Raw genomic sequence first — 21,392 nt, forward strand, 5'->3', positions numbered from 1 at the left:
ACTTTTCAATATTTCAAATCCACAATTTCTTTTGACGTCTCCACGCCACTGTATACATTATACAGATTATCATCCAGTCCGCTAAGAATATAATTCTTACATAAAAAATCAGAATGCTTCCACGCTTCAATCACGATAAAGCGTTCATTCTCTGGAGTTTTATCTGGCAGATCAGGAACATCTTCCTTGATGAACTCCTATAGACATAACGTAGTTAAGTAGAAGAATATCTTCTGCTGCCAGCGCTTGAAATCAATCCCGAAAAATTTTTCGGGTTTTTCAGCCGGTGCCAACGCCGGTGTTCGGCTTGTCGATGCGTTGGGAGTCACCATCGGAACAACTTGATTTTCGCTTTCAGTCGTCATTTTTTCTATAAAAGAATGACACAAACAAACGTTTTCAAACTGGAGTAAAAATCACGTAGATTTTAATCTCCAATAAAACGCCACGAAGGCTTTACTCTCCAAAATGGGAGTACACAAAACCACAAAGATTTTAGTTTGCAGAATAATAAGAATAACACGAATACAGAAATAAATATTAAATTCCTTAAGATTGTTAGTCCCGCCAATATTGCTGTATTTGTAAATAATAATTCTGAAAAATATAAGTTATCGTAATGAAACAGTAATAAATTCGAGCCCACTGAATTCACAGTATTTCCTTAAGGAATTTAATCCCCTCCTAGTACCCAAGGTTATGGATTATTTCCTCCCAGGATAGAACGAATAACATACTGGTGCAATGTATAGCCAAATCTGTTGAGCGATTTCAGTTTTGTGTCTTGTGTATTGTGTGTGTCTTTCTTCAACAGCTGCTGCACATATATATAGCAGCCAGTGTTGAAGAAGAACAATCGTCCACCCTCCATGGTGGAGCAAGCATTAGCTTGTTTGTGGAGCAAGCACATTCATGGTGGGAAGAGCATTAGGCGGCTGCCTGGTGGTCAATACACGGATTAAAAAATATCCGTTACAAATGCGGATAATCTTACGTTAATATTTACTATTAACAAATAAATTTGGTCCAAAAAATTAATCAATCAATCATTTGACCAAATCCGAAGCCGAAGCCGAAGTCGAGCGAGCGAGCGACGACGACGACGCGAGGCTTGCTTTCTTCTTAACTCTTTAAGAGCTACAAGAAGAGCAATTATATATATACCCACCAAAAATCTTTTCCTCTTCCAATATGGGACAATGTCTCATTGTCAAGAAGGGAAAACTTAAAATTTTACTCAAAAATTTTATTTTCCCTCCATTTCGCATTCACCCTCATTTTAAGACTATTTCATCTTAAAAACAAAACCTCAACAAATATTTAGCGTAGTTCGGTCAATTGACCTACATTCAGAGGCAGAGATGATCAATCCACTATATAAAAGATAGTACAAAATATAGAGAGAACAACCTCTCAAAGATGCACACATAAGTGACATGCTAACATTTGTCCCGAAATTCTCCTCCTAAAAAAGACTATCAAACCTCTTATGGCTATTGTGGAATGTACTGAATGAGAAGGAATGATTCTTAATTTATAGAAGTCAAAATATTTTTCTCCAAAAAAAAAGACTAGTCAGACATGAAATAATTATATTTTTCTTTTATAAAAAAATAATCAATTACGCTAAATATATTGTCCTTTCAGCGAATAAAAAATCCGCATATAATGAAAAAATCAGGATAAACACGATCCCTTAGTTAGTTTTTAGTATCTTTTTATCGAACTTATCATTAGTAGAGTATTTTTATGAGTCCTTTAATAATATTTGTAGCAAAGAGGAGTGGGTTTAGACTTAAAATAGCACGGGCTAACTAATTTTCGGACTGATTATTTAAAAATAGTCGGTGTTTGCCAAATAATTAAAAAATAGTCACGATTTTGCTGCAACAGAGACCGGTCCAGCATAATATACTGGAGTTCGGTGCATCTGTTTAAGAACTTCCAGTATATTATGCTGGACCGGTATACTTTGTTGACTCCAGTATAATATACTGGAACTCCAGTATATTATACTGGAATTCCAGTATATTATGCTGGAGTATTTTCCGGATTTCGAACAATGTTTTCGTTCAAATTTATATTTACATAAAAAATTGGCTAAATTTCGATGACTTTTGAAATTGTGGCTATTTTTGAATGACCACTTATAAATGGGACTATTTTTGAATTTCTTCCGACTTTTTAGATTAAAGTATCCGAGGCTTTATTATTAACCATCTTGTTAGCTAGTGGTGGTTATCAGACATTTATCGGATAATTAAAACTTTTTCTTGAGAATCTTTACGAGCAATTAAGAATATTTCTTGTGCTTTGCTAATCTTTTAATTTTCTGACCAACTTTAAGGCTTAAAAAATTAAGTTAGCTTGGAGCCTTGTGCTACCTACATTAAGCAAAAATAAGTTAGCTGAAAAAGGCGAGATAAGTTCATCATGATTCCTACAATATTGATTTTTATATCTGATCTTATTGTTTGGTTACTGTCTAAATACACTGCTATCTCCGTTCCCAAGTATCAATTCATCATATTGAATTTGTTTATTTGACGTTTAAAAAAAACAAAAATCATTCATTTACCCTTATTGTTTGTGGAATGTTAGTTGATTGAAATGTTTAAAGAGAGATAAACTGTAGTTTAAACAAATACTCCACTTTTGTGATTAAAAGTTAAGATATTTTTTGGGTTTTCCACCCAGTGTCCGGTATTCACATTGGGGCCCGACTAAATTTGAATTCGCGCCGGAAAATCCCATATTGGGGGGTAAAGTGCTCCCTAACAAAGGTGACTCTATACTCAAGACTCGAACCTGATACATCTGGTTAAGGATGAATGAATACTTACCAACTCCATCATAACCTTTGTCGGTAAAGTAAGATTTTTTTTCTTAAAGAGTGAAAAGTGGTAAAAGATAGATAAAATTACTTAGCACTAGTAAGGGTAACCTTTCATATTTTTACCTTTTTAATTCACACAAATTTTCATCCTTCGTAAGATGCTTTTATAGAAGGATATGAAATGATTTACTAAGTTGCATATATTTAGCCTGCAACATTTCCAAATTTAGCATAATCATGTCCAAATATCACATCAAAGGGATGAATTTCCTTTTTTCACTCTCCATATGATTTGTATCTCAAGCTGATTCTTGAATATCCTTCCTCGGGCTCCATATATGAGATTGGCCATAGTATCACACTTTAGGCTTATGATAAATAGTACTCCCTCCGTTTCATTTAGTGTGTTTTAGTTTAATTGAGCATATAAAGTTCAAGAACGTAAGGAAATCTTTTAAATCTTGATCAATTTGATTGATATATCTAGTTCTTCCAAATGATGATGATATGATAATATCACTTGCATATATGAGGGGTGAAAATTATTTACATCCCCAAGTTTGCTTTAAAAATTAAATTCATTCTCCAACTTTGAACAATTATCATTCTGCTCCACATATCAATAGTGACTTCTTAAAATGCTTATTTTACCCTCTATAATTTTTATCTCTTATTTTAATTCTTTAATATAATGATTTTTTTTAATTTTAATTTATGTTATCGACTTATCTCTAGTCTATAGACAAATAAAAAAAAAATTGAAACCAAAAAAGTGAGAAGTAGTAGTCAAGCATATAAGTTAATGATGTTCAATAGTGAAATAAATAAGGGAAAAAATTACAATAAATAATTTACTCGTATCAGTAATTTTATTAATAGCAATCAAAACTCAATCTATTTACAAAATTGAGAATAAAAGAGAGTGAAAAATTTATAAATTATACAATACAGGTAATAAAAATATAATGGGCGAAAATAGAGGTAACTTTTATAATAACTTTGCAACAATTATCTATTACACTTTACATGAACTTTAATTATAATTTAGAAAAAATCTAGTAATAACAATCAGAACTCAAAAATTTATATACACATAGAGAATAAAAAAAATAGTGAAACTTAAAATCACACACACCGACATACATTATATGCATTTTAATATACATAATATTAAAATAATAATAATAATAAAGTAACAATACATTTTGTAATAAATTTATATTATGAATATTTTATTTATAATGTTAGTGAATTTAGATCAAATATATAATAAGATATAATATTTTTAGCATATAAAATAAATACTTGCATTAAAAAATATCTAAATAATATAAAAAAGGCATTACATATATGAGGAGTCGAAAATATCAAGGGTAAAATAGACATTGCGTAGGATGAAAAGATGAAAATGACAATTGTTTAAAGTTGAAGGATAAATCTGATTTTCAGAGTAAACTTGGGGGATGTAAGTGATTTTCACCCATATATGAGAGATTGTATAGATTTCAGGTCCCTCGGACTTCATATGAAACCATTAGACTGAGGTTTAACGTGAAGCATATTCAACGATTCTTTAAAAAACATACAAGCCTGTTTAACTAATACTGCATTAAGGGTCAGGCTACAAATCCTAAACAATTTCAAAATTAAAGAAAGCTAGTATTCAAATTCTATATCCATTTGAAGTACCTAGGCATGTTGAGACAGAAATCAATCAAAACAGTTGCTCATCAATTTCAATATCACTTGTAAGAGATAGAAATGAGGGGTACAAAGTAGAAATTGGATTCCGATCTTTATCTTTGGTATATCCTGAAAGCTTCATATCTTCATTCATCAGACTCAGCATGAAGTATATCCTGTCTGCAGCCACATGGGACACATCTCCCATTACAAACTCATGCACAGCAGAATCCAACTCAATCCAACTAGATCCCCGGTTTTTTCTGATGTGATGCTCTCTAATCATTGCCCTTACTCTAGCTACATCGCACCATCTCCCCGCATCAGCATAAATGTTGGACAAGAGAATGTAATTTCCGGAATTTTCAGGTTCTATCTTGAATAACTCAGACGCTGCAATTTCAGCCATCTGGACATTGCGGTGAACATTGCAAGCTGCGAGCATTGCACCCCAAACAGCCGATGTGGGCGCCATATGCATGCTCAATATCATCTCATGGGCATCCTCAAGGAACCCACCGCGACCTAGGATATCAACCATGCATGCATAATGTTTCTCTGTGGGCTGAATTTTGAATTCTTCAGTCATTTGTTTGAAGTACCGCCTCCCTTCATTAATAAGTCCTCCATGGTTGCAAGCACTCAAAACTCCGAGGAAAATTACTTCATCAGGCTCTATGTTCTCTCTTTGCATATCCTCAAACAAATGTACTGCTTTTTCAACTAAGCCATGATTAGCAAATGCAGCAATCATTGTACTATAACAATGTAGATCTTTCATATCTGCCACTTCAAACACTTGCGAGGCTTTCTCAATATTTCCACATTTTGCATACAGGTCTATTAAACTGTTAACAACACGTGTATCAGAAAAATATCTGGATTCCACATCATTGTTCATAATTGACTCAGCTGCATCTACAATCCCTAATTGAGAGCAAGCTGAGATAATACTCAAAATAAAAGTACCATCCATCTCAAGACTCTGCGTTTTGAAGCTTTTGAACAATTCCAAAGCAGCAGAAGGCTTCCCATGCTTAGCATAGCCACCGATCATGGTAGACCATGTAATAATATTTCTCTCCGGCATTTCATCAAATAAACTCCTTGCTTCATGCAAGTTCCCAGACTTAACATAGCCATCTATCATCATAGTCCATGACGCCGCATTCCTACAGGGCATTTGTTCAAAGTAGTGCCTTGCTCTTTCTAGCTCGCCTACCTTACAATACCCTGATATCATCAAATTCCATGTTCCAGTTTCACGAATAGGCATGGCCTGAAACAGAAAACTCGCGGCCTGCACATCACCAATATCCACGTACCCTGAAATCATCACATTCCAAGCAGCCAAATCCTTACTAGGCATAGCCTCAAAAAGATTCCTTGCCTCTACCATATCTCCCTTCCTAACATAGCCACATACCAAACTAGTCCAAGACACCACATTTTTCTCAACCATGCCATCAAACAACTCTCGGGCAATTTCGACTCTGTCATTACTCACATACCCTGATACCATCGAGTTCCAAGAAATAATATCCTTTTCCTCCATCCCATCAAATAGTCGTCTTGCACAATCAACTTCCCCACATCTCATAAAGCAGTCAATTAAAGCATTTTGCACCAGCAGATCAAAGCCACACCCACATTTCCAGATAAGCCCAAACATCCCCTCACCATATCTCAACCATTTCAGCCGTCCTAACGCCTTGAGTATGGACGATATAGTGAAATTCAATGGCACAACATCTCGGTCACGCATATCACGGAAGAGAGAAAAAGCTTCAATGTGCTGAGAATTTTCAACATACCCATGAATCATTGAAGTCCAAAGAAAAGGGTTTGGTTCAGTAATTTCATCGAACAGCTTGCGAGCATAATCCGTCGCACCAAAGCGTGAATAAAGACGAATGAATTTGTTCAGAGCAAGATCTGATAAGGCAATGGATCCGCATACTAATAAGTGAGCGTGGATTGATTTTAAACTCTTTTGGGTTTTGCAACTTTGGAGGAGATTAGAAACAGTTTGATTCATTGCATGTCATGGCGCCAAGAGCCAAGGGATTAAATTAGGGGCTTAACGGCCATATGAATTCTTTTCTTCTATGCTCTCATTGGGTTTAAGGCTTTCTTTAGTGGCAAAAATTATGTCTTGAATTCGAATTTCAATGTCCTGAATTTTAAAATAACACTTTAGGAATTTAGGACAGTTAGTCCTGAATTTTAATTTAGCATCAGAAATTCCGGATACTTAGACCTAAATTTCAATTAGCAGCTCAAAAATTTAGTACACTAAGTCCTCACTTCTAAATTAGCGGCTCAAAAATTCAGGATACTTAGTTCTGAAGTTTGGACGAATTAGCTAATCTTTAAGCATATTGTACATTATGTATATATTTTAAATAGTATGCTTAAAAGTGGATGCGAGTGCACTTCACTCCCCCGGTTCTTAACCGGATTTTTGTTTTATAATCTTCTTTTATTTTTTAGTTTTTTCTTCCACATTATTTTGGTGAAGTGTGAAGCCCAAAGTGTAAGGTTAAAAGACCAAAATATCCATTAAAAGTTAACCGACATTTTTGCCCTTAATTTAACCACCACTTTATAACATTTTTGTACCAAAAGGTAAGAATATCTCATAATAAATTGGATCTTTATTTATTCTACTTTATATGAAAACATAAAATACAATGTAATGTATGAAATATTTTTTGAAACTTGTGAAATAATTTTTATTCCCAACCAAATTCATCTAATAATCCAGTGAAACTCTTTTAGTCATTTTCATTTTCATAATCATTTTTACTATTGTTAATTTGATAACTACTTAACGTATCTGGTCTATTAAAAACGTCTTATACTTTTTGTATTCCCAATTAAATCCATAGAATTTTTGCTTTGAGTTCCCCATGAAAATGCAATTTATAATATTTTATTATCATATTGTTGTGTAAACAGACTAAATCATAGTAGTAATGTTTACTGGCTATAGTTCCCTGGATAAATAAGGAAGACAAACACTGCCATTATTTTTGCCTGTGGTAATGCAACAAAATAACTTTGCAATTTTGAGTCACCTTATGAGCCTAACAAATCACTTGCCGATAAGAATGACATATCTAATTAGTTCTTGGATATGGTGGTGCCTTTGGATAATCATTGGTGTTGCACCACCAATGAGAAGGCGCTTATGCCAATGAAAGCTTAATGACGCTTGCTACAAAGATAAGAGAGCCTATGTACTGAAACATTTTTTTCTTTTGTGTTCAGACAAATAGTTTTTCGGTATAATTTCTTAAGTTTTTACTCGAAGTATATAGTTTTCTTGACACCTTGAAGGTGTTTTGGCTTTTTGAAGCAAAGCTAACACATATATTCAGATCACCATAAGATATCAAAACCTTATACTTTTGTCTTTAACTTCTGCAGCTCAAATATAATTTTTTGATAATATTGATATAATATTTTAACTTTTATATTATTTACTGATAGGGGAACACGCACAATGCGCATGCTTAGAGACTAGTTAATTAGAAAAGGGGGAAAGAATAGGAAAAGAAGGTCCTTTGAGCAATAACAGTATCGACTCTACGACGTGAGAGCTTCTGACAAGTGAAAGACAATTAGTACTCCACATGTTTCGAAGAATTTTAACATTTGAAACTCCTAAAAATTCCTTGAGGGGAGGATAATCTATACTTGTTAATCGGGTCGGGCCAGCACAATAACGGCTCGGTTCGACTCGGTTCATCCCGGTTCGACTCGGTTCATCCCGGTACAATACGGGATGGGACGGGTTGGGGAGGGTTGGGGGAGCCGGGCGGGAACGAATAATTTTTGGTAATCGGTGCCCTGGAACCCAGTTAGCATGGTTCCCCTTTACCGAGTTTTTACCGGGCTACAACCCTATTTAGCCCGGTTACCGTTGTAATTTTTTTTTTTTTTTTTTTTTACCGTTGCCAACGGTCAAATTCAAAAATGATCGTTGGGCAACGCCCATTTTTTGCAAAAATGGCCATTTCAGCCTACCTTCTTAAGAAAATAGCCCCCCACCCCTAATAATTGATAAATTATAATTTTAACCTTTTAAAAACTATAAACAGCCCCCGTTGTTCTTCATTTTTTCCCTCACATTTTGCTCTCTTACTACTCTAATTCTCTCTTGATAATATTGCTTATTGCTCTTAAATTCTCAATTACTTATTATTTCAAGTTTCATCAAATATTTACTCTAGTCTCTACAGAATTATAATTATCAAATATCAAGTATTCAAATGAAGTGTGGTATCAATATTCAATATCAACAAATATCAAGTATCAGTCTATCAACTGAAGTTTGATATCAAATTTAGTGCGGCATCCGGAATCCCGGTACACTCATTCCATCTCTTTCTCTTCTTTGGTGTATATTTTTATTTTATTATTTAGAATTATTAATTTAATTTCTTAATTTAATTTAGATAATGAATATATTTAGAGCAGCCAAAAAAGCGTGTACTAGTAGGGGTGGTAGTAGTAAGAGTAAAACTTTTAAAAATCAAGAGGTGGTGATGGTTCTTCTAGTAGCTTTACACATATTTCTGAAAGTTCACCTGAAAATTTAAATGTAGATTATGAGCAACTTCAAGAAAATTATGGTATAGATGATAATTAAGATGATATTCAATCACTTGATAATCTTGAAACGCCATCAGATAAACCTGGTAATGCTAGTAAAACTCAAAATATTAGGGGTGGAGGTCGTGGTAATACAGGTAGGCCTCCCCTCCCTATTAAGAGGAATCGAAGATTAAGAAGTAAGTGTTGGAATTTTTTTGAAAGACTAGAAGAAGATAAAAATTATGTAAGATGTCAAATTTGTAAGAAAGTTTATAAACATGAGACCGGAGGTAAGCAAGTGGAACGGGTCAACTTCGTAGGCACATGGTAGATAACCACCCTATTGCATGGGGTGCTGATGAGGAAGGTGGGCAACAAAAACTTAACCCGGGTACTGGCGTTTTAATGGGTAAATACAATATAGCGAAAGATCGGGAAGAATTAGCTAAAATGATTGTTTTAGGTTGTTTACCTTTTTGTTTTGCTGCTTCACCATATCTTGTTACTTATATTCAAAGAATTTATAACCCTTTGTTTAAAGGTATTCCTAGAAGTACTTGTAGAGCTGATATATTTCGGCTTTTTGGACAATATCAGACATATATCCGTTATTTGTTCGCAACTCTTTCTTGTAGAGTTTCTCTTACTTCTGATATTGGTCGTGCTGTTAATGGAAATGATTATTTGACTGTTACATGCCATTGGATAGAAGATAATTTTTGTATGCAAAAACGTATTATTACTTTTAAATATGATGAAGATCAAAGTCATACTGGTGCATTTATAAGTAATATTATCCATGAAGTTGCTATATTTTACAATCTTTTAGAAAATTTTTTGTGTATGTCATTTGATAATGCTTCTAACAACAATTCTGCTATTACAATATTAAAATTACATCTACACCCACCACTTCCTAATTAGAAGAGTTGTTGGTGTAATTCAAGGAAATAATAGAAGTGTTAGATTGAATGCATTTAAGAAAAAATATGTACAGTATGGACTAAAATCAAGACTCATGCCTGAAGAAATAGCTACTAGGTGGAATTATTTTTTGGTAAGTAAATTTTTTATTTCACAAACCAAATATAACATTACAACACTTGTTTTACTAGGAACTTGGACATCATGCCCCAAGTCCTATACTCATCAAACTCTATCATTGAGTATAAGAATGAAAACAACTAAGACTAACCTCAATCTATAGGGTACCACTACATAGCTTGCAACTTCCTAGTTAGCTTCTTATACTGATTTCCTCGACTATGGACTTCTTGTGTTATCAATCGTAAGATGATCTCCTTTGTCCTGGACTTGCCTTAAAATATCCTCAAGTTCCTTTCCATCCATATATGGTAGACACACGCTGCCATGCATAATCTATACATATTTGCCATTGTTGATTGTCCTTTAGCATGAACTTCTGCTCATTGAACTTCTTCAGACCATCCTTGAGCTCTCTTTTTGATTCCCTGCCATTCCAATAATCTCTCCCACATTTGCGATGTCATTTCACATTTAAAGAATAGATGCTCAACTGTTTCTGGTTCTCTAGCACACAATGGGCATGTCAAGTCTTCAATCTGACTCCATTTAGCTATTTTATCTCTTGTTTGCAATATCCCTTGTAAGTTTAGATACAGTATAAACACCCATCTAGGAGCCCCGTAGTTGTTACATATCAGTTTTCTCCAAGAGCATTTAGGGAACTCACCTCGAAGCTTCCTGTACATTCTTTGAATATAAAAGGTCCTTATCAGTATGAATTCCTTCTCTTATAGTCCCACTTCTTCCAGGTATTTTGCGGCTTTTAAGATCTTCTATACAATCCAAGATGCTTGCTTAGGTTAACTCATCCACAGTGTGGTTCTTCTCCCATAGTAGCAATGTATCCACTTCACCCATAACTTATCCTTTTTGGTATAAACATTCCACAGTAGTTTGCATATAGCAGCCTTGTTCCAAGCTTGAATATCCATGATATTTAGTCCCCCTGCAACTTTTGGAATACAGACTTTATCCCACGCAATTAGTGCCTTTTTTGAATTATCTACTCCTCTTGTCCATAAGAATCTTTTGCATACACTTTCGATCAATTGAATCAGCTTCTTTGGTAGGGTAAATATTTGAGAACAGAATGTTTGGATGGAGAAGAGAACACTCTTGATTAGCTGAAGTCTCCCTGCATAAGACAGTATCTTTGATGTCCAGCTTATGACCATGCCTATTATCTTATCAATTAGGGGCTTACATTGAGCCAAGGACAGTCTTTTTGTGCTAAGAGGTACCCTTAAGTATCTTATAGGAAGTTCTCATTTTAAGAAACCAAGGTGGTCAAGTATGTCAAGCTGCAATTGCTGATTAACTCCACCAAAGTAAATACTACTTTTCTCTATATTTGCCTCCAGGCCTGACACTCTTGAGAACATCTGAAAACAAGCATACAAAGCTTTCACAAAAGCCATATCACCTCTACAAAACAGTAGAAGGTCATCTGAAAAACCAAGTTGTACTATGTTCAACTTTGCACACTTAGGATGGAATTTAAAGTCCTTATTCTCCTTCATCCCCTTTAGAACTCTTGTGAAATATTCCATGGCTAGAACAAATAGGAAAGAGGACATAGTGTCCCCCTATCTGAGTCATTTCTTTGCTGGGAATGGCTTCATAGGATTCCTATTAATGAGAATGGAATAGGAGACTGTAGTGACACACTTGATGACCCATTGAATGAAGATCTCTGGGAAATTCAGTTGAATTAGAATCTGTTCTAGAAAGCACCACTCCACAGAATCATATGTCTTCCTCATATCAATCTTCATACAACATCTTGGAGAGATAGACATCCTGTTATACCCTTTAACTAGTTTATGACTTTGTATAATATTATCTTATATTACCCTTCCAGGAACAAATGCAGACTGACTATCATCTACCAGATAATCCATTACCTCTTGTAGTCTGCTAGTAATGAGTTTGGAAATGATTTTATATATGATGGTGCAGCAGGATATTGGTCTGAACTCAGCTATTCTGGATGGATTCTGCACTTTTGGTATCAAAGTCATTGTGGTGCAATTAATTGGCTTGTAAACCTTAGATGTTCTGAAAAACTCTTGTACTACCTCAACTACTTCATCTCCTATAATTCCCCATGTCTTCTTAAAAAATACAGCATTATATCCATCACACCCTGGGGCTTTGAAATCTTCTATACTTTATAGATCCTGGTAGATCTGTTCCTTAGTCACGGGAGTTATTAGCTTCAATTGTTGATCTCTTGTCAACACATTCCCTATCTTCATTACTTCAGGTTCAATAGCTGGAATTTCCACTACTGCTGATCCTAGAAGTTGTTTTTAGAATTGAATGATTTCCTGTTGCACCTCTTCTTGATTTTGGGTATTCAAATTCAGTACAATCTATGCAGAGTAAGAGTGCAACTGTCATAATTGAAGGACCTAAACAAACATGAGGTGACAGGGGAACAGGAGAGCCTGGAGCTCAGAGGAAATTGGAGCTACCTACTCAGCCATTTGCAACGACAAAATGGAAGAATCTATTTGCTGAGAACAAGATGGCTACTAGAGGTATGAATCTACATTACATAGCTCCTACGATTAAGAATAGAGTTGAAGTGGCCAAATTAGACAAAGAGGTGGTTGAGAGAGCTACTGAGCGATGGAAAATGGTTGTAATAGTGTATGTAGTGGGTGAAACGCCTACTATAGCTGCATTTGAAAGATTTGTCACATTCCAATGGAATTTTGTTGCTAAACCCTCAATATACCTTCATAATGATGGGTATTTTGTGGTAAATTTGCTACTATGGAGGATAAAGATGTGCTGTATTCTAGACCTTATACGATGAATAGCAAACCAGTTGTGGTTAAAATGTGGAATGCTGCTTTTGATTTTGCAAATGAAGTATTGAAGACCATCCCACTATGGATTCAACTTCCTAAGCTGCCACTTAATTGCTGGGAGGATGACTCGCTAAGAAGAATTGGTAGTATATTGGGTGTTCCTATATATGCTAATGCTTGTACCACTAAGGTTGAACGTATATCATATGCCAGAATTTTGGTTGAAATGTATATTACTAGACTTCTCCCAAAACAGATCATAGTGGAAGATCCAAACGGAATGGAATTCGAACAGGAAGTTTGGTATGATTTGATTCCTATGTATTGTAATAAATGCTTGCAACTAGGGCATGTGTTCCAGGAACCACAGAAAGAAGCTCTGCCAAAACAAATAAAGGGGAAAAATCAGAAGCCTCAACAATTCCGGAGGAGAATAGGGCATGAGGAAGGGGGTACACAAAGGGATCAGGGCATACAAAAGGATGCTATTCCACAAACTCAAGTACAGGATGAGAAGCAGAAGGGAATTGAAAATGTACAGCCACTGAACTCTTCACAAAGTCCAGCAATGAATGCAGATGATGAAGGTTGGAAGACTGTTAAGAACAAGTCTGTGTCAAATGGCTTAAGAAATGTGGAAAAGAACATGGGGGTGAGCACATCCAATGGTTTCAATACCATTGATCCATCAAGTTCTCAGGTGCCTGCACAAGTAAGCTTGGGGCCTATCAGCTTGAGTAAGTGGGAATTGATGCAGGAGACAGATGATCCTTTTATACCAAGATGAATATAGTATCATGGAATGTTAGAGGCTTGAATAAAGTCTATAAACAAAGAGAAATAAAGAAATATCTTAGAGACAATAAAGTAGTGTTGATAGCAATAATTGAGCACAAGGTGAAACAACCTACGACAGAGAAAACTATCCAAAAAGTCTCTAGGAATTGAAAGTGGAAAGATAATTATGTGGCTAGTAACAGAGGGAGAATATGGATCTTGTGGGATCTTGGAGTACTGGACTTTGCCATTCATAGTTGTTCTGAGCAGTTAATCACTGGGAAGATTATCATACACCAAAGTCATAAAGAATTCTGGATGACAACAGTATATAGTTTGCATACCATTGAACATAGAAAGGCCATGTGGGAGGAGTTGGAACAACTGCATAATGAGTTACATGGACCTTGGATTGTTATGGGAGACTATAATGCCATTCAAAGTTTTGAAGATATGTATAATGGTAACCCTGTTATGGAGGCAGAAACTAGATATTTCTCTGATTTCCTAGAGAACACAAGAATGACAGAACTTAAAACAGTTGGTAGAGAATTTACGTGGACAAACAATCATGTATATAGCAGAATAGACAGAGCTTTAGTTAATGCTAGATGTATGATGAATATGACACAGTTAGAGGTGGTACTGCAGGATCCTCTCTTCTCTGATCATACCCCTGTTTGTGTTTACTTTGAACATGATCACCAACCTATGCCTAAACTATTCAAGTTCTTCAATAACCTAGCTGAGCATAAGGAGTTTCAAAGTCAAGTCAAAGATACTTGGGAAGTTAGCATGCTGAGGCCTGCTATGCAAAGAATTTGGATGAAGTTAAAGAGGCTGAAAAAAGGATCGAAGCAGTTAAATGTTGAGGAGTATAATAGAATTCCTAAAATGATCCAAGCTATTCGAGAGAAACTACAACAAGTACAATTGGAAATGAGAATCCCTAATCACTCAGAGGGATTGAAGAACAGTGAAAAAGATCTGAAAGAGAAGTGGATTATGGTAGAGGAAAGTATTCTCAAGCAGAAATCCAACTAGCGATACCAATTCTGCACTAACAGCTGCCATGCTTCTATACTCTGCTTCTGCAGAACTTCTACTTATTGTCTGTTACTTCTTGGACTTCCAGGAAATCAGTTATTCACCAAGCTTAATGACATAGCTTGTCACTGATCTTCTGGTGTTTGGGCAGGCTGCCCAGTCAGAATCACAATAGGCTGAAATCTCTTCTAATGATCCCTTCTTCAATAATATTCCTTTTCATGGTGACCCTTTTATATATTTCACCACTCTTATAGTTGCCTCCAAGTGTGATTGCTTTGGATGTTGCATAAATTGACTTAGGACCTGTACTGCAAAGCAGATATGAGGCCTGGTTATGGTCAAATAGATCAACTTCCCAATCAACTTCTGATAGCCTCCAATATTTGTCAGCTCCTCATCTCCTTTGAGTCTTATATGCTTATCATAGTCAATAGTAGTAAGCTTTTGATTTTTCTCAAAAGGTGAACTTGCAGTCTTTGCACCACTGAGTCCCAATTCTGATATAAGCTCTAGTGCATACTTTCTTTGATTCAGTAGTATGCCTTTATGTGATCTCATGATTTCAATTCCCAAAAAATACCTTAGTTCTCCCAAGTCTTTGAGTTTGAAAGACTTATGTAAGGTCCTTTTAACTTCATCTATGATATCACTGCTGCTCCCAATAATCATTAAGTCATCCACATATACTAAAATGATCATCAAGTCTGTTCCTGACTTCTTTGTGAACAAGGAATGATCATAGGCACTTTGCATGTATCCTGCCTCAGTAAGAGCATTAGTCAGTTTTATATTCCACTGCCTTGATGCATGCTTGAGTCCATAAAGAGACTTAAGTAACTTGCAAACCTGAGACCCCCCGTCTATGGAATCCTTGTGGCAAAGTCATGCATACCTCCTCATAAAGATCACCCTACAGAAATGCATTGTTTATATCCATTTGGAATAATTTCCAACCTTTAGAGGCTGCAAGGCTAATCACAGTCCTCACTGTGACCATTTTTGCAACAGGGGAAAAGGTCTCATGGTAGTCAAGACCTTCCTGTTGTGTATAGCCCTTAGCCACTAAGCGTGCCTTGAACCTGTCAACCTCACCATTTGCATTGTATTTGATTTTGTACACCCGCTTTGAGCCAATTGCTTTCTTTCCTGGCGGCAACTCTACAATCTCCCAAGTTTTGTTAGCTTCAAGTGCCTGAATTTCTTCTTGCCTAGCTTTAATCCATCTCTCATCTGTAGAGGCTTCATAGAAAGTCTTTGGTTATGTGAGGGCAGAGAAACTGGTAAGGTATGCTTGGTAGTGTTCTGGAAAATGTGTGTAGGTGACATAATTGGAGATTGGATAGGCAATGTGTCCTGATGCCAGTAACATAGTCTTTGAGCCAAATTGCTAGTTTTGTGCCTCTAGTGGATTTCCTAAGGATAGGAGCTTCTGCATTGTTAGCAGGTTCAAACGACTGCAATTGTTGAGTTGCTGCTTGTTGTTCTTGAAAATTTGCTTCAGTTTCCTCCATAATGGCTAGAGGTTCAACTACAACATCTTCTGATGCATTTGGAATATTTGCATTTACTCATGCTGACTCATCCAAATCTGCATCTGATGATTCTGCAGGGATTGCCTCTTCCTCCATACTTCCATTGCTTAAGTCTTCCTGATTTGCAGCAGGAACATCACCACCATATGTTCTTGGTACATTAGTGTTCATGGCTACTAGTACAAGAATGAACAAATCTTCTTGACAAGCTTCTTCACCTTGAAAAGGACAAACATCTTCTCTAAAGGTTACATGCATGCTAACAATGAAAATGTTAGATTCTAAATCAAATAGTTTGTACCCTTTTGTGTCTCTGAATACCCTATCATTACTGCCCTTTTTGCTCTAGGAGCAAACTTATCTCCTCTAGGTAGGGTACTGGTATAACATAAACAACCAAATACTCTTAAATGATCTATACTTGGTTGTTTACCATATAGCAATTCATAGGGAGATCTTTTATTTAAGACCTGTGTGGGTATCTTGTTGATTAGGTATACTGATGTTCTAACACATTTTCCCCAGAATCTGACTGGCATATTACTTTGAATCTTGAGTGCTCTAGCCACATCCAGGATGTTCCTGTGTTTCCTTTCCACTACTCCATTCTGTTGTGGAGTAAATGGACAACTGCTTTGATGCACAATCCCAAGTGAATCGAACAACTCACTACACTGATTGTTGAAAAACTTTGTGCCATTGTCTGTTCTCAATGTCTTAACCATTACACCAAACTGATTTTTTACCAAAGAAAGAAAATCTTTCAATACAACAAAAAACTTCACATTTTGATTTCAGCAAACAAGTCCAAGTATATCTACTACAGTCATCAACCAAAGTGACAAAATATTATTTTCTATCATTGGTTGCTACCTTGTAAGGACCCCATACATCAGCATGCACTAATTGAAACACACAATTTGAACTACTATTACTTATAGGAAAGTTCAGTCTACTTTGTTTAGCTAAAGGGAAAATCTGACAGTTCTTTTGCATCTCTAGCTTCACTTTATTCTTCAAATCCGGCAAGTGTTGCATAGCATGTGTAGAGGCATGTCCTAGCCTTTGATGCCACAGTGTGGTTGTTACTCCTTCTTTGTGAAATGAACCAGTAGCAACAACATCTCTTCTACTAAGTATATAAAGTCCACTATCTTCTTTACCAATCCCCAGCACCCTGCCATTGTATAATCCCTGAAATACACAGAAACCAGAGAAAAAATATGCAGAGCAACATAAGTCCTTAGTCAGCTTGGTCACTGAGAGCAAGTTGAACTTAAAGCACATATAAAACATTCTTAATTTTCTTATTCTCTAGGATTGTAGCATCTCCAGCATGTGTGATTTCAGATCTATCTCCTATAGGTGTTTGAACTTCATAACTACTTTGTCCCTCTATAGGTCTAATGGAATCCAATACATTTTTGCAAAATGTTATGTGGTGTGATGATCCTGAGTCTATTATCCAATCATATACACATACATTGGATACATTAGACATCAATGACATAATACCTGCCATGTTTGAAGATCCTGTCAACCCTGATGGTCCTGCACTCCTTTCTTCTAGTGAAGTTTTCTCTAACAGGTTTACCAATTGTTTGTACTGTTCTGATGTGAGATAGTTTCCTTGTGGTTGAGTTTTGGTTTCAATACCTGCATCTGTGTTAGCATTATTAGCAAAAGGTTTATATGTACCTTGTTGCCCTTTCTTCTTGCTTTTGAAATCTGGAGGATAGCCTATTATTTTGTAGCAGTTCTTTTTCAAGTGACCTTTATAACCACAATGCTCGCAAATCAGTCCTGGTTTCTTGCCTTTGAACATTTGACCCCTTCCTGCAAGCACTGGCAGCGGTTCCTTGTTTGATTGCACAACACCTAGTGTTCTTTGACTCTCCTCTTGTATAGCTACTGCATAAGCTTAATTAACTGATAGAACTGGCCTTCTCAGCAGTATATTGTTTCTCACTGGACTGTAGCTCTCATTGAGTCCCATAAGGAACTGCAACAATCTTTGCCTCACTAGATGTTCCACATACGACCTCGATTCTTCACGGTCACAAGAGGGCAATGGTCCTAAAATGTCCAATTCATCCCATAAATCCTTCATTTTTGAGAAATATGAGGTAACTGACTCAGTTCCTTGCTTTAGTGCTTTAGACTTGCAATCTCAGCCTAATGTTGATAGATCCTAGTCAAATTATCCTTATCAAATCTCTCTTTAAACTCATCTCATACCTTCTTTGCACTAGAAGCATACATGATGCTAGGCACCAATTCACTAGCTACAGTGCTACTCAACCACGAAACTACAATAGCATTGCATCTTTCCCACTGTGTCTCTAATTCTCCTTTGTACGATCCTTTTACACATGTACCGTTCACAAACCCTAACTTGTTCTTCACTGACAATGCAACCCTCATTGCTCTGCTCCATAGGGCATAGTTTTCTGGCCCTGTGAGCTTTAACGAGATCAATGGTATTCAAGGTGCATCTGAATCTCGAAGAAACAATGGATGATTGTGAGTTAGTTGTGCAATCTCATTTGTCGCCATGACTGAGCTTAAAGTTCTGCAACTACAATACTCTGATCTGCACAATTACAGCAATCGAGGCTCTGATACCATGTAAATTTGTTGAATCTATACTCTATGAATCAAGTTTCATAGCATGCGATTGAATCTAGAGATGAATCTGACGAAATCTAAAAGAAGAAATGAAGAGAAGAGACGAAGAGAAAAGGAGCATTTTTGCTTCAGTAGAAGAAGAAGAATGAATACAATACAGTTCTGGAGGGCACTGTTCTATTTAACAGAATCACGTGCTCTTCACCCTCTCTAACAATATGACCCTCAAAGTTCTTTTGTCTACACTTAGGTCCCTCAATTAGTTTCTTCACTAACTAACAACCAACTCTATCTAATGTTCTTGATAAATGTCTTAGGATTAAAAGAACTATAATCAAGCAATGAAGAAAGAAGAAAACTATTAGTGTTATACTGGCCATCCCTTGTGAGTTTCCCCTCTTTCTATTGGATTGAATAAAAGGAACTTTATTTTATTTCACATTAATACATTGAACTAAATTATTTAACTTTATATAACTTGTAAAAGAAACACAACTATTACTTCTTCTTCTTTTTTGTTAAGAACAACACAGTACAAAAAAATTCAATTTTTTTAAGCATATTAACAAACAGCCTGAATGCATTGCTAAGAATAATGCTAACACAACCTCATTTTCAGTCTCTACCAAATAAACAAACCATTGCAGAAGCTAGAAAAGGAAAGTCAGCACAACAGGTCATCATGCAGAGGAATTTAATTACATAAGGATTATATATGGAGTAAGAGAAAATTCACATAAATCAATTAAGTTCCAGATATTAGACTTGTCCCAAGCTTATTGAGACATATTGAGGAACTGAACTTGATCTTAAATTCAATTTAAAATATGCTACACTTTTGTATACCAAGCTTGATATTAAACACTAAACATGAAATTGAACCAACGGAAGAAGGGAAGAATATTACTTTGAGATGACAGATACGTGAGGTAATTAAAAAAAGATACATCAGGCCATAAACAACCTTATTATTTGAAAGAGTGAACGAACGTAGAAAAGCGTAAAAGAAGGTTGAGGAACTCACCGGTCAAAAACTTGAGCGAAAGTAATGAAAATAACTCTTTGTTAATTACCGCATTCACGAAAAGTTAACAAATGATTCCTTGAAGGGATTTGGTATTTTGAAACAACATAATTTACCCAGTGACTCGCATTCTACAATTTTGTTTATCCCATGTGACTCGGTAATATCTTAGGACAATACCTCCTCTAAAATAGCATCAGAATTGTCATCCCGATATCAACTATCAAGCTGCATGTGTGCTGATACTCAAAAGATTACAAATACATGAGTCGAACCACCAAAACAAACCCCCAAAGAAAAACAGGATCGGTCACGATTACGTACCGATGGGCAACAAATCAAAGAAATTTTAGATGAACAATTTGGTATTGGAAAATGAACGGAGGAAAAAATGAATGAAGAATTGAAAGGAAACACAGAGTTAAGAAGCAAACGAACGGTCACTCACCAAAAGAGAAGAGAAATGGAAAAGGGAATTAAAATCAGAGAAAGTTGGGAAAGTTCCTTTCAAATTGCAGAGAAGAAGCTATATAGGGAAATGAACACGTGAAAAGCTAAAAGAAGAGTATTACCATTTTGCCTATACACGTGTTTACCACTGATGATCGAGAGCACATGAAATACATCATTTAGAAGCTAGGTCTATTTACCGTTCTACCCTTCGTCGTACATACTCACTCTGTTTCAATTTATGTGAACATATTTCCTTTTTAGTCCGTGCCAAAAAGAATTACTCCTTTCCTTATTTGGAAACAATTTACCTTTATGTAATGATTTATAACCAAACAAAATATATGTGCCTCATTTTACACCACAAGTTCAAAAGTCTTCTCTCTTTTCTTAAACTATGTGCCCAATCAAATGGGTTCACATAAATTGAAATGGATGGAGTAGTTAAAAGTGACTCTAGCTAGGAACTGTTGTAGCCAAAAATTGTCGTGACCTACTTCAGGGGCGGATTTAGGGACTGGAAGGGGGTTCACTTGACCCTTTTCACCGGAGAATTACACTGTACATATACCAAAAAAATCTTTTTGTGCCTTTACATATTCTATTTTGAATCCCCTCTCCCCAGCCTAAAAGCATAGATTAGTGGTCAAGGGTGTTCAAAACCTTTCTGAGGTTGTTGGTTTAATTCCCACTAGCCACAGTCCCTTTTAATTTTTTAATGTTTTCTTTTATGAACTCCTTAGCAGAAATCTTGCCACTGCCACTGCCTACTTAAATTGAGAATTTTTTACTTGGGGTGGTTTATGAGAACTAGCTAGTAGTAAAAGATTCTGCTAGTTTGCAGTGGTTGATCATTTGTCACGATCCAAAACTCGACCTGTCGTAATTGCGCCTATCATAGTACTAGACAAGCCGACATCTCACACATACCAACATTTTTAAAA

General features: G+C 35.8%; 4 protein-coding genes across 8 annotated transcripts; 2 read left to right on the forward strand and 2 right to left on the reverse strand.

Moving 5' to 3' along the window:
• Positions 1-4,405: 4,405 nt before the first annotated feature.
• On the reverse strand, positions 4,406-20,506 carry LOC104107848 (pentatricopeptide repeat-containing protein At4g02750-like). 5 transcript variants are annotated; one of them, XM_070177642.1, is made up of 3 exons: positions 19,999-20,506; positions 17,862-18,939; positions 4,406-17,540 (listed from the first exon to the last, which is right to left on the reverse strand). In XM_070177642.1, exon 3 carries the CDS (start codon positions 6,555-6,557, stop codon positions 4,551-4,553), a length of 2,007 nt encoding a protein of 668 aa, XP_070033743.1. In that variant the 5' UTR covers positions 6,558-17,540; positions 17,862-18,939; positions 19,999-20,506; the 3' UTR covers positions 4,406-4,550. The 5 variants fall into 5 exon arrangements, with proteins under 5 accessions (XP_070033743.1, XP_009615054.1, XP_070033744.1 ...); XM_009616759.4 differs by lacking the exon at positions 17,862-18,939 and having other exon boundaries at positions 4,406-11,550; XM_070177643.1 differs by lacking the exon at positions 17,862-18,939.
• On the forward strand, positions 12,989-13,774 carry LOC138894496 (uncharacterized). The gene has a single exon (XM_070179196.1). It carries the CDS (start codon positions 12,989-12,991, stop codon positions 13,772-13,774), a length of 786 nt encoding a protein of 261 aa, XP_070035297.1.
• Positions 14,128-14,808, forward strand: LOC138894497 (uncharacterized). The gene has a single exon (XM_070179197.1). It carries the CDS (start codon positions 14,128-14,130, stop codon positions 14,806-14,808), a length of 681 nt encoding a protein of 226 aa, XP_070035298.1.
• On the reverse strand, positions 18,268-18,770 carry LOC138894498 (uncharacterized). Its single transcript, XM_070179198.1, has 2 exons — positions 18,585-18,770; positions 18,268-18,450 (listed from the first exon to the last, which is right to left on the reverse strand). Exons 1-2 carry the CDS (start codon positions 18,768-18,770, stop codon positions 18,268-18,270), a joined length of 369 nt encoding a protein of 122 aa, XP_070035299.1.
• Positions 20,507-21,392: the final 886 nt, after the last annotated feature.

This window comes from Nicotiana tomentosiformis, chromosome 6 (assembly GCF_000390325.3).
Source record: "Nicotiana tomentosiformis chromosome 6, ASM39032v3, whole genome shotgun sequence".
NCBI lineage: Eukaryota > Viridiplantae > Streptophyta > Magnoliopsida > Solanales > Solanaceae > Nicotiana > Nicotiana tomentosiformis.

Coding starts and splice junctions, on each gene's coding strand:
- LOC104107848 (XM_009616759.4), bottom strand. CDS start 6,557: ATGAATCAAACTGTTTCTAATCTCCTCCAAAGTTGCAAAACCCAAAAG.
- LOC138894496 (XM_070179196.1), top strand. CDS start 12,989: ATGAATAGCAAACCAGTTGTGGTTAAAATGTGGAATGCTGCTTTTGAT.
- LOC138894497 (XM_070179197.1), top strand. CDS start 14,128: ATGTGGGAGGAGTTGGAACAACTGCATAATGAGTTACATGGACCTTGG.
- LOC138894498 (XM_070179198.1), bottom strand. CDS start 18,770: ATGAGGGTTGCATTGTCAGTGAAGAACAAGTTAGGGTTTGTGAACGGT. Junction 18,451..18,584: donor ATGCTTCTAGTGCAAAGAAG/GTATGAGATGAG, acceptor TCAAAAATGAAG/GATTTATGGGATGAATTGGA.